The 13,961-nt window shown below is 38.4% G+C and overlaps 1 protein-coding gene across 2 annotated transcripts in view; it reads right to left on the reverse strand.

Annotated features, from left to right (window-relative positions):
* The window catches only part of arsk (arylsulfatase family, member K), a 40,603-nt gene that overhangs the window by 19,006 nt on the left and 7,636 nt on the right, over nt 1–13,961 (reverse strand). For both annotated transcript variants that reach the window (XM_007893079.2, XM_007893081.2), the window contains exons 3-5: nt 4,862–5,021; nt 3,287–3,569; nt 1,977–2,148 (exon numbers count right to left, since the gene is read on the reverse strand). In XM_007893079.2, coding sequence (XP_007891270.2) covers nt 1,977–2,148; nt 3,287–3,569; nt 4,862–5,021 — 615 coding nt within the window. The remainder of the gene's footprint in view (nt 1–1,976; nt 2,149–3,286; nt 3,570–4,861; nt 5,022–13,961) is intronic.

Here is a 13,961-nt window from a genome sequence, read left to right on the forward strand (position 1 = left end):
CGGGTCAGGCAGCATCTATGGAGAAAGGAAAGTGAGTCAATGTTTCGGGTCCACGACTGTTTCTGATGAAGGGTTGTGGACCCAAAACGTTGACTCCTTTCTCCATAGCTACTGCCTGACCTGCTGAGTGTTCCCAGCAACTCTGTTTTTGTTTTCAGATTTCCAGCATCTGCAGTATTTTGTGTTTTGTTTTTATTAATATACCTTTGATTACTAATAACTTATTTTTGTATTAATGAAAATCGATAATTCTTATGTATAACTATAATAATGCATTTTTTTTAAGGTAATTTGTTTTTGGTCGTGCTTTTAATCATATGGTGGTTTATAGTATAGCCATATGGCTGCTATGGTAACAGATAGCATGCTTGGAGATGCTGAAAACCAGCATGATGGTGTTCGATTTTCTTTCTGTAGCAGAAGCATCTTCTGTTTATGGTACTGACGTCACCTAAAGCTCAGTGGGAAATGCTATGGTTACAGCTGTCACTCCTAATACTGAGAACATTGCTGCAATCCCCTCCAATTGCTAGTGCACCTAATGGAAAAAAAAGTATGATTTTGTGAAATTGTGCATTCCATATATCTGGGATTATTTATCAGCATCATATTGATGACCATATGTAGTGTGTTGTACAATTCAGGCTATTCTGAATGAATAATACATTTTAAGATAATGTAATACTATAGTTTACTGCTTTTTCATAATTTTGGGCTGCAATTCAAGGTTCTTTAACAGATAAATGTCAGCTCATGCAATGAAAAAATGTCACAATATGTAGTCTTGTAAATCATTAAGTATTGTTCCCCCCTTCCCATTTCTATATGCTGTGCTCAAATTGGCTTCTGCGGTTGTTTACAAATGCAGTCACTACAATGAACAGAACTTAATATGAAGCTATCAGTCTTTCCTATACTAAATGGAAAGACTGATAATTATAGATTACTCAAGCTCTGCACCTCTAACTGGAAGAACCATTACTCAATGCGTAGATATGTGCGACTGAGCTGTGGGCAGGAAGATGGTGACAATGTTCTCACACATTTCACATTGAGCTTTGATTCTGGTACTTGCCATCCACTGAGGGAGGGATGAAACCTGCACTTGATGGATGTTAAATGACGAATTAGTGACTATCCTCTTTCCAGGGGTCGGTATGAGGAGGTAAACAGGGTCTCATTAGAGCTGAACTGGCTCCAAGGTGACATGTGAGGGAATAGAATGTTGGAATTAAGTCAACCCTCTTTGGTGATCTCGACAGTCCAGTTCCTGCACCAGGTGGGTTCACAATAATCCAGGCTGCTGATGACAGCCCAACCAACGTGGCTCATTAGTAGGAATTGGAAGGGCATACTAGTCACTGGGGGCAGTGATTCTTCCCACTTAGTTCTTGTTAACACTGCAACCAAAGCCCCAATGGGATAAGATGGTCCTTGCTGAACTTCCAATGGTAAACTCCAGCAGTACCCTAATGCATACTTTGGGATCCCAAGCTTTCTTCTTGCCAAGATGTGCTTAATAATCTCCACAATTAGGATGCATTCCTCCAGTGAGAGTGTGTGCAAATCATTCCAATATACAGGAATGTCCATGTGTAGGTAGGCTGCATGGAAATTTCAGTTTGGTTTGGATATTCTTTCCGCATGTGTCAACAACAACAATTTGCATTTATGCAGCATCCCTCATGCAGGGTAGCGTCCCAGAGCATTTGACAATGGCAGAACATGATGCTAAGCTGGGGGGAGGTGACCATAGGCATAGTCAAAGCTGAATGTCTTCAGTTGCTACCTGAAGATGAGGAAGGAAGGGGCAAGGCGGAGGGATAGAGGAAGAGTGTTCCATAGATTCTGGGCATAGTCGGTAAAAGCGTGGCCACCGATGGGGGAACGGAAGGTACAAGGAACGGGGAAAGAATGTAAGCACAGGAAAAGACAATGAGTATACCTGTGACCATCTGAAGCAGTGAATCACTTACCAAGCATCAAGTCCATTTCAGCACACATTGCATAGTAAAATGCTCGAATGTTCTTAATTTCCTTTTGAGTGAAATCGCTGGTACAGTTTTTTGTATAGGAGGAATAATAATCTACAGGGTGCATTTCAAAGAAAGGAAGCCATTTTGGAATAGAGACCAGTTCGTATGACACCTGAAATTAGGGTTAGGATATTTAATCAGACACTGAGAAATTGATCAAATGAATACTGATTGGTGAGTTTTAACATTATTATTCTGAAAACTTATTCAAGTTAAAAAATATCATTAGATATCTATTACAATTATATACAAGTTAGCATCTGGTACTCAACCCCATTGATGATGGATGCCTTGTGTATTTGCATAAACATTAGACATATAAATGTACAGCAAATATTTTTTTTGAACAGATGAATTTATCTCCATTCTAATGGAGATCTAGTGGAGTCCTGTAGATTAGTCGTTAAAGCACTCGCCTCGCAAGTGAGAACACCTGGGTTTGATTCCTGGGTGGGGCAAAACATTGGGCATGCTTCCTTAATCCATATGCCTCTGTTTACCTAACAGTAAGTAGGAACCTGGTTGCGGATCGCTTTTATGGGAATAACAATCCCTTCAAAAAAAAATAAAAAATTTGGTCACTCAATCCACAACTGTTTGTGGGATACTGCAGTGCACAGTTGGCTGTCGCATTTTGCCTACAATATACAGTCAATTCACTTTGCACTATATTCTATAAAGCACTTGTGATTTCTAGAAGACGTGATAAGGCGTTATATCAAATGCAAGGATTATTATTATTAATCTCCCAGCATGTTCCTCTCAATCTTTGTTCCAACGAAAGCAGGTTCAGTTTGCAAATCTCTCTTTAAAATGGAGCAAAGATCTAGAATCAGCCCACTCAGTCTTATCTGAGCACTTTCCAATACATCAATATTCCTTTTAAAGTAGTGTCCAAAATTATCACATTTTAAAATGTGCCCTTTGCCAATGAGTTATAAAAGGTTGAGACAAACTACAGTGCTGTAACCGAATACTATGGAGTTATATCTGAGCAATTGGTTATTCCTGTTCACATTGCTCAGATAGTGAAAGTTTATGATGAATATTCAAACACCAAATCACTTCCAATGTCTGAGGAAGGATAAAAGTAAAATAGTGCTTTAAATAATAAATAATTCCACAGGTTTTTGACCAATTTACTGGGAGATATCTAATTAAATTAAACATTGCACTACTCACACTGTGCGCATCTATACTCTTTTGATCAAATACAACTTTGGATTGGACGTTCCACAACAATTGTGTACCTTTTTGAGCCAGTAAGGAGAGGTTTTAAATGTGGAACCTCCACATGCTTCTCCCATACTTGGAGTTGGGTAAGGATGAGGCAAGTTCAGACCTAAGCTGAGAACAAATGGTTGACTGAGCTGGGTTGCTTTGTATCTTATCCATTCTACTGCTTTATCGGTGTTCTCCCAATCACGATCCATGACTCTCACAGTTGTCTCATTACCAACCAGAGCTGTTGTTGGCCTCCCTTCTTGTCTCAGCAAAAATTCAACATCCCTGGTCCAAGCCTCCACACGGTTACTGAAAGCAATGATAAGTGACAAAAGCAAATTAAAACTCTGTGGATATTAAAGAGCTTGTATGCCTTTTCAGCTGGATATCAAAGATCCAATGGCACGATTCGAAAAGAGAAGGGAGTTTCTCCCGGCCAACAATCCCCCAAATAAAATTGGTCACTCACTCCATGACTGTTTGTTGTACATTGCTGTGCGCAACTGTCTGCTGCATTTCACAGTCAAACCACTTTACAGTGTATCCTGTAAAGCACTTTGAAATATCTCAACAACGTGATAGGGCACTTTATCAAATGCAAGGATTATTATTACTCTAATATTTGTTATTCACTAATTTCCTATAATGTATAAACCAGTAATCGAAATGTTAAACAAAACAATTAATCACTTCCCCAAGAAAGTTTGGTTGATACCAAATGCCAAATCTTTTCCACAGCCTTTTTGTAAAAGACAGAAGTGGGTGATAGGGCAGTCATTTGGAAGGTCAGCTAAAATAAAACAATTTGCAATAAACATAAAAGACTAAGTTATTATAAAGTTGAAGAAATCTATTTTTCCCAAAAGCATGCAGGAGAGGAGTGCCCTCCTATGATATTATTTTACCAGGTCACAAATCTGATGCACTGAGAGAACAGGAAGCAAGTCAAGTCTGTTGCCAGGTATCATTATATGATTTGTAGTCAGGAAGCCCACCACAGCCTCCTCATTTGAGTTCCAACCGGTCCCATTAGAGGAAGATACTGAACCTTCACTCAATGTCTTTACACTACATGGTAGTTCAATCACAAAATGAAGGAGGAAATAGAGCTTGCTTCCTTCCACTCCATAGTTCCTTAATTGAGCATTTTAATCAGCATTGTCCTTCAGACGATAGACAAAATTGGCATCTTATAACTGGCTAGTTTTCCACTCCCTAATCCTGGAATGTTTGGGGACAATACCCATGCAGTCTCAGCTGAGACCAACAATCTTAGCACAGACCAGGAATTTGAACCAATGATCTCCTGGTCTGTAAATCGCAGCTCTATCCACTATTACACCATCATTTATATTTGGGACGTCCTCCCTACATGAAAGGCGCTCTATATATGCAATCGTTGTTGTTGTTTCAGTGTAGATGTACTACCTTTATAGCTTCTACATCCTACTATAACTAATATGGGCATACATGATTTACTAACCACCAGGGAAAGTATAGTTATTAAGCATGTGACAATAAATAGACTTGTTTAGTCAAAAGAAATGTTTAGAAAAATTCAAAAGAAATATGATCACTGCAAGTTTAAATGTGCTTCCTACCTGATTGAATGGTGCCCAGAAGTGTAATCAGTCTTTCCATACACCTTTGTGTAGTAGCCATAATTTTTCAGAATGTCCATCCAGGTCGGGTAATCATTGCTTAGGCACTTGTAATTATTCCATGATTCAGTTAAATGAGGATAGAGACCGCTCCACAGGGCTTTTTTTAAAAAAAAATGTGTATCAATACAACACTTCCATATATGCACTTGTTTTAAAATGACTATGCATTAAAACAAATATTTGTTTAGGGTAGGAATCAGAATTTTAGAAAGAAAAAAAATCATACTTAGCCTTCACAACAAAAGCTGGATGACAAAGCAAATGAGAGCAATTGCCTGGGCAAACATTTGTTGTTCCAAGGTGCTTATGTCCGGATAACATTTATTTTAGTGTTTTTATGTGCAAGGCTTACATTGAATTCAAAAAATGTTAAATCATTTTACTCACTAGCTAAACTAAATTGAATAAAACATGGTAACCCTCATTGTGTCCTGAAAAGGACTTCAGTATTCTGTCTTCAGAAACAACCTCAGTTATCAAGATAGATAGTTATAAATTTAACTACCACGGGTACCTGTCTTTTTTAGAACGTGTTTGGATTCTCAGCAAATAACTCACAAATCTCTGTTTAGTGGAAGTTTTGCTCGGTCTAAACCTTCTTACGCATTGTGAATAAACCAAATCACTTATTTTGACTTCCACCTGAATACATATTTTAGATCTCAGACAGATTGAACATTTAGTCCTCCTGACTTGAAAGACGCTATATAAAATTAAATTGCATTCTCAGAAAAGGCAATTTCAGCAGCTGTCCCAAGTAGAGACCTTCCAAAATGTCAAGATTTAACATGCAGTTTTAAAATTTGTGGTAACTAGATTTAAATTTCACATAAACGGAATGCAGTCACAATATATGATCATGTTGAGCCTGAAGCAAAACAAATTTGTCCTAATAATTAGCTTAATAAGTGGAGTCCTGTAGCTCAGTGGTTAGAGCACTCGCTTTTCAAGTGAGAGACCTGAGTTCAATTCCAGGCAGGGCGAAACCTTGGGCAAGTTTCCTTACTCCACACGCCTAATAATAATCCCTCCAAAACCAAAAACAATAATAAATTGGTCATTTTCAATCTACGACTGTTTGTGGGACATTGCTGTGCGCAATTGGCTGCCGCGTTTGCTCACAAAAAAATGTACAGTCAATTCACTTTACAGTGTGTTCTGTGACGCGCTTTGGGACATCCTCCCGACGTGAAAAGCGCTATATCAAATGCAAGGATTATTATTATTATTATAATATGTCCCACCAGAAGAACAAAAGTAGGCCTTTTCAGCAGACTTGAAATTTAGCCAAAAGAACAGTTGAAATCACAGGTACAATTAATTCCTTTAATTCATTTGCTCTTTCTTAATCAACAATCATACTTTTTCCTATCATAATCTTTAATGTCTTGCCTTACCAGCACCTTAGGACGTCCTTCTGAACTGAAAGGCGCTTTACCTAATGTAATTTTGTTGTTATTGTTGTAAATCGCTTGATTTTTTTTAAACATCCCATCCACTTTTATAACCATTGGTTATTTCCTTGGATCTGTTTCATATTGCCAAACAAGATATCACAACAAAATATGCCAACACTTCCTCGAAGATGCAATGAATTATGTTTTCTGACTATCTATTTAGGCGGTTTTAAATTTCTAATTGTTAAGATGCACAATACATCTTACTTAAATTTATAATGAAAGATCATAGTAGTAACAAAAAAAATCTTTGGACTTTACAAAAACTGTTTAAATTCCTTTAAAAAATTTAGACTTTTGTAATCCTGCTTTCAACACATGGAATTTCAGTGCTATGTTGATAAATTATAGTTTTTGAATTCTAGTTAATGCAAATAGAAGACAGTGTCTCTAGCCCTTGACCTTTGAATAATATCAAGCACACACAGTTTGGAAATGTTGTGTTGCTAGGGAAAATCCCACCAACATTTTGGCGTCCTTGTTGACGTCAACACTGAACCTCAGGTGGTAACATAACATCAAAGAACAACCACTACATATCTTTTCTAAGGCCGAACTGTCTGGACATTCATTTAAATAACGGTTCAGCAGCTGGGTTAGGAACCAAGAAGTAATTTCCGTTAAAGTGTGCATTGAAACAAATGCACATTTCATCTTAAATTCATCTTAAATATGCCCTCTGAATAATATCCTGCATCTTAGTGCTATTACAATCAAAAGAACTAGTGATGCTAACCATGTTGCAAGATCATGTAGGAATATCAATATAAACAAATATTTCAGCTCATTTGATCAGCCCTCTTTACACCATATATATTTCACCAAAATGAAGGGCAAGTGAAATGCTTCTAGGATTTCTCTTTTAGGAGTGTTTAGAAGAGAAACTTATTTACCCATCTATTTTTTTCTTCTTCTGGGAAAGGGTCTTTATTTCACTGTCCATCCCTGACTTCTCTAACTGAGACTTGGATGCATATATGAGAAATTGGTTCAGTACTTGTATCGTCATATTCAGTGGTGCAGACAGATTTTTAATGATAACCATCCAGTCACTTTCTTTATTTACCATCTTGATGTTCCTTCAATGTTATGCCAAATATATATACATCCATCCCTATATGCATTTTTTTCAATTTTGTATCATTATTGCAACTAGAAGAGCACTTTCAAGTGAATTTAAAATAATATATACATAGCATAGTGATGGAATTCTAATACAGCAGTGTTGTATTGCACTCTTTTTGTTTTGGGCCTTGTGACTTGTTCAGATTTTGGCTACACTGTGCTTAGACTAAGCGCTCGGAGATGCTTCTCCATGATAAGGGCACGATATAAATGCAAGTTGTTGTTGCAATCTGTACCACAAATAGTTCAGAACCAGTCATAAAATCTTGATATACAGATGATCATCCACCACTTCCATACCTCCAGGATGACGTGTTCACACTGAACACCAGGAATCTTATGATTTGTATCACACTCACTCGGTTGGTTGCACTCCTTCTGAGTCAGAGAGGTTTGTGGGTTCAACCCAATATTGGAACTTTGAGATCATAGGGCAGCTTGGTCCACAAGGCGGCCCATGGGCTGCAACCTGCCCGGTGAATAATTTTGTCTGGCCGCAAACCATTTCCTACTTCACTGCTTTACCTCTCCGCTGTGCCTGTTTTTCAGTCGGTCTCTATGAGACAGCGCGGAAAGTGACAGGATGAGGGGTGGAGCTGCAGCGCGAAACCTTGGGCAAGTTTCCTTACTCCACACGCCTAATAATAATCCCTCCAAAACAAAACAATAATAAATTGTTCATTTTCAATCCACGACTGTAGGACACTGCTGTACGCGATTGGCTGCCGCGTTTCACCCACAAACATACGGTCAATTCACTTTACAGCATATTCTGTGAAGCGCTTTGAGACGTCTAGAAGACGTGAATAGCGCTATATCAAATGCAAGGATTATAATTATATGTGCATGCGGGACATATGTGCTTGTGACCGCCAGGAAGGTGGAAGGCAAACTAGATGGAGCTTGGTCTTCTTTCGTCCAGCGTTTCTTATGTTCTCTTTAAATCTGCAGGATGTTCATTAAAATCAGCATTAAAGAGTATACAGGGTGAGGGACGCTTTGTTTTTGAGGATGTCTAATAAAAACAGGATTAATCTTGTCTATAATGCTAAGTGGTTGAATAGCCTTATATTTATTGTTTAGTCTGATTATAAAGAATGCATAGCAAGCGCTGCTAGCCAAATGGAGAGACCAAGCAGATTGGTGGGATTGGAGATCAGAGAGATAGGGAGGGGCTACGGTATTGTCACGGTATCTTATCTCTGGGTGAGAATTACCTGCTTGGCTGCAACAGCCCCCCCATGTCCCCTTTCACCTCACCCAGACCATCCACACTGCCTTCTCCCTCTGCCTTGGCTCCTGCCACTCCCCCCTCCTTACATTCCTTTGTCTCCATTTCTCCCTCCTCCCTCTCAACTACAATCACTGGGATCAAGTTCACCACCTGCTGCCTCGATACCCTCCCCACCCAGTGCTGGTCACTCAACTCCCCCTTCTCTCCTCCCTGCTGACTGACACAGTCAACCAGTCTCTCCTCAGCCTCTGCTCCACGCCCACTGAAAACCACTGTTATCACACCCTTCTTCAAAAAAACCATCCCTCTAATCTCTCACACTACCATCCCATCTCCAACCTACCCTTCCTTACCAAAGTCCTGGAACGCATTGTTGTAGGAACTTCAGTCACACCTCTTTTTTCACTCCTTCCTTGAGCCCCTGCAATCTGGTTTTCGCCCTGCCCACTGCATGGAGACAGAGCTTGTCAAAGTCACAAACAACATCCTCTCTATCTGTGACCAGGGTTCCCTCTGCCTCCTAGTCCTCTTGGATCTCTGCTGCGTGGACCTTGGTCATTTTTAATCTAGCATTTCTTATGTTCTTAAGATATCCTCTGGCTTTGCCCCTCCCTGTTATTTTGCATTAAATATTCTGCCTAAAGCCTGTATTTTGCAATTTTAAAACTACAGAATTATGAGTCTCAGTAGGAAATGCAAGATAGATATAGAAAATAGAGGATTTTAGTGTAAGTGGTTTACTTGTTTATTGGAAGTAATGGAAAACCTCAGTCCCTTGTTTGCTTGCAAGTCATATCTGTGTTAAGGAGTTCAAAGTTCATTTTACAATTATGGATTAATCTGTTTTGGTTTTGTTGAGTATTCTCTGTAGGGGTCACCATACGATGAGTTGATATCTTGTGTTTTGACTTCAATACATTAAAAAATTATTTGCATATATTTCCATTTGAGATTATATCATTACCTAATACAGTCATACAATTTAAACATAGGATTTCTGTATGATCTTTTATGTTTCTGGAAGGGAAAAACTAAAGTATTGCTTATGCGTCCTGCGGACGTTTTTCAAATGTGGCATTCGGCCCTCAACATCAACCACAAATGTTGGATCACCTTAGTCTAAGCTGACATTCCAATGCAGTACTGGAGGAACGCTGCATGTTTGGAGGTGGTGTCCTTCAGATGTGTTTTTAAACTGAGGGTCATTGCTGCGCGCAAATTGGCTTGGGACATCCTCCCAACGTGAAAGGCGCTATTCAAATGTAATCTTGCTGTTGTTGGCTGCTGCATTCTCTACAAATACAGTTAATGATAAAATTCTGTAAAGCGCTTGGATGTGATAAGGTCAACTTTCTGATGCATTATAGATCCATTCATGAGGTATATAACTGATAATGCTGTTCTCCTTTTGCTAATATCACCACTTATTGTATGTCATCTGGAGATGCAGGCATGCATAAGAATGAAGTGGATTACAGGATTGTAAAATAAAACAAACATCCAGCTAAGTGTGTGCATGATTAAATCACCAGCTGCAGTGCACTCACTAATTGATACATCAAATTGCCTGTTATCTGTATTACTGAAGAAACAGAAAACAGAATATCCCTTGTTGGGAAAAACAAGTTAAAAAAAACAAAGATCTTCCCAGGTTAAATAGAAAGAAAGATTAGCAAATAGAAATTGATATCTGCAATGGGAAAATATTTAAACAAGAGATAAAAGGCAATATTAAGAAACAATTTAATGTATTGAAAACTGAGGTTCCTTGATGAAGAGGACGATCAGATCAAATCTGAAAGTAGAAATAAAATAGGGCTTACAGGACAAATATTAAAAATGAAACTCAGGGCAATATAAAGTATAAAGGAAAGCTGCAAAAGGGGAAATGAGAAAAGGCATATTTTCTTTCAAGAAGGATCTTAAGAGAAAATTAGCAAAAAGAGCAATTCTAAGGCTTTCGATCAGCACCTTTTTTGTAAGTAGATACTATAGTCAAAAGAAGGGGTATAGTCATTAAGAGATGAAGGAATTGTGGTGGTAATATATCGTTTTTTCCAGAGGAGGTGAATCTTGGCTTTGTGGAATCACCAAGGGGTAGATGTGTATAAAACAGCTAGATCTAGGTGTGGGTAGAACAACTAGAATTACAATAATGAAAATTACAATTATTTTTCCATTATTGTCATTCTAGTTTCTTCAGCTCTATTTATTTGAATACAATTAGAACTATAATATTTTCTCTAGCATTGCTGGACAGAAGCTAGAGAAAAATATTAGAGAGTTCTGATTGCAATTTCCATTATTCTGTGGAAAGGAAAATCAGACAGGAAACTATAGCAGCGTTCTAACTATTTCAATTGGAAGTAAACTATCAGAATCTATACTATAGGATAACATTACTGAACAAATGGGGGGAAAAAGATAATTTGACAATTAGGGGCAATGGGCATGGAATTCTTAAAGCAGGTCATGCTTGATTTTAGGGCATAAATATAAAACAGCTGGTAATAAATAAAGAGATAAAGAATAATAAATGTCTTCATGCAGAATGATGAGAATGTGGAACGTACTGCAGGAACTTGTGCTTGAGGCAAATAGCATTAATACATTTAAGAGAAAACTTGATGTATACATGAGGGAGGATGGAATGGTGAGGGGATGAGGAGGGACACAGGCTTTTGTGGAATATAAACACTGGCATGGTGGACTGAATGCCCTGTTTCTGTGCAGTATAGCTCTATGTAACTCTATACATTTGAGGATATAATGAAGGGCAAAGATAAAGGAATGCATTATACTTTATGATACTTTAAATACTTTACTTTAAAGTATTTTATAATGCGCCATGGCTTCATCATCTCTAGATTTTACTTCTCAAACACTCTCCTCTCCAGCTCATCTAGCTTTACCTCATCCAGAACCCCATAGATCATATTCTATCTTGCACTAGGCACCACAAGCTCATTCTTGCCAGACTCCACTGAATCCCTGACAAATGGATTGGTAAGATCTTATTCTGACCTTCAAATTCCTCCACTCTTTTGAACCATCCTACAACTGAAAATCTCCTCCAATACCAGTTTCTCACTCACTCTGTAAATTCAAACCTCCCATGTGCCACTTACCCATTCATCTCCATTTTATGGCCTGATCTTGAGAAATACTTCCCAAGAACGTTCCATCTTGCACCCTCTCTTCCTGTTTTTAATTTCCTTTTAAAAATCCACCTCTTTGACTGTGTTTTCTGTTGCTCAGTGGTTGGAGCACTCGCTTCACAAGCGAGAGACCTGGGTTCGATCCCCGGCAGGGCGAAATGTTGGGCACACACCTCTGTTTACCTAGCAGTAAGTAGGAACCCACTTGTTAGTCGATTTGCGGATCGCTTTTTGGGGGATAATTCCTTTTTAAAAAGAATTGGTCACTTCAATTCACGACTATTTGTGGGACACTGCTGTGCACAATTGAGTTGCGCTTTTCGCCCACAAAATATGCAGTCAATAATTCACTTTACAGTATATTTATAAATCGGTGCATAGAAAACAAAAATCAGGAAGTTATGATCAACCTTTATAAAACACTGATTAGGCCTCAGCTAGAGTACCGTGTCCAGTTCTGGCCACCACACTTTAGGAAGGACGTCAAGGCATTGGAGAGGATGCAAAGGAGATTTAATAATAATAATAATCCTTGCATTTGATATAGCGCTTTTCACGTCAGGAGGACGTCCCAAAGCGCTTCACAGAACACACTGTAAAGTGAATTGACTGTATATTTGTGGGCGAACGCGGCAGCCAATTGCGCACAGCAATGTCCCACAAACAGTCGTAGATTGATAATGACCAATTTTTTAATTATTGTTTTTGGTGGGATTATTATTAGGGTTGTGGAGTAAGGAAACTTGCCCAAGGTTTCACCCTGTCTGGAATTGAACTCAGGTTTACCAGGATTGCACCAAGAATGAAGAACTAGTTATCAGGAGAGGCTAGAGAAGCTAGGATTATTCTCCTCGGAGCAGAGAAGGTTAAGAGGAGACTTAATAGAAATTTTCAAAATTATGAGGGGATTTGATAGGTTGAACAAGGAGAAACTATTTCCACTGGCGGGTGGGTTGGTAACCCGAGAACGCCGATTTAAAATAGCTGTTAAAAGAAATAGAGGGGAGGTGAGGAGAAATTTTTTCACATAGCGAGTTGTTTGGATCTGGAATGCATTGCCTGAAAGGGTGGTGGAAGCCAATTCGATAACAACTTTTAAGAGAGAAGTAGATAATTATTTGCGGAGGTCAAGTTTGCAGGGCTATGGGGAGAGAGCAGAGAGTGGGATTGAATTGGGTAGCATCTTTCAAAGAGCCTGCACAGACACGATGGGCTGAATGGCCTCCTTCTTTGCTGTATAATTCTATGATATTCTGTAAAGCGCTTTGAGAGGTCTCAAAGACATGATAAGGCACTATATCAAATGCAAGGAGTATTATTAGTATATCATCTTCCTCCTGCATTTCCCTTCTTTCTCATCTTGCTTGGTAATCCACGAGAATCCTGAGGTTTTTTTTTAATGTTCAAGCCTATGCTTCCAGCATGCATGTATAAATCCTATAGTAACTCCAAAGTATTTTAATACCAAAGACAGTGCCCAATTTATCTGGCAAAAATAAGTGTTTAGAATAACAATGGTTGATTTAGGCAATTTACTGGAGGGAAGACTGCCTAAGGAATTGTATTGCAGCACAAGTCAATGTCGTCAAGAGGAGAGGTAAAGACAAGAAACTATTTTTGAATTAAAACTGTTTTGTTCTCAGTTTTATTTAATGCATTAGTCCAATTTGGAATGAGTTAAGAATTGCAGTAAATATTAGAGGATTACAAATTGCAAAATTACAAGTTTTGGTATGGGAGAATATTTAAATTTTGCGCTTGCTAAGAAAATAGTTGAAATGTCAAATAAAATGTTTGACACTGGTAACTGCTTCAGAACAGTGAGTCACAAGCTAGTTATACTACAGGCTCGTGTTCCTAATATGGGTAAAGGAGATTTGTGTATACCTGTTTAAAACATGTGTATGGAATTCTGTTCACCAATGATAATGACAATTTTAATGTTGACGAAATACACAATGTCTAGATTCAGCATTTGCAGCAACATGATTCATCCAAATCAAATTGAAAATCTGAAGCATCAGATGTCATGTTCATGATACTAAAAAGAGATGCAGCAGATC

This window comes from Callorhinchus milii, unplaced genomic scaffold (genome assembly GCF_018977255.1).
Source record: "Callorhinchus milii isolate IMCB2004 unplaced genomic scaffold, IMCB_Cmil_1.0 Scaffold1, whole genome shotgun sequence".
NCBI lineage: Eukaryota > Metazoa > Chordata > Chondrichthyes > Chimaeriformes > Callorhinchidae > Callorhinchus > Callorhinchus milii.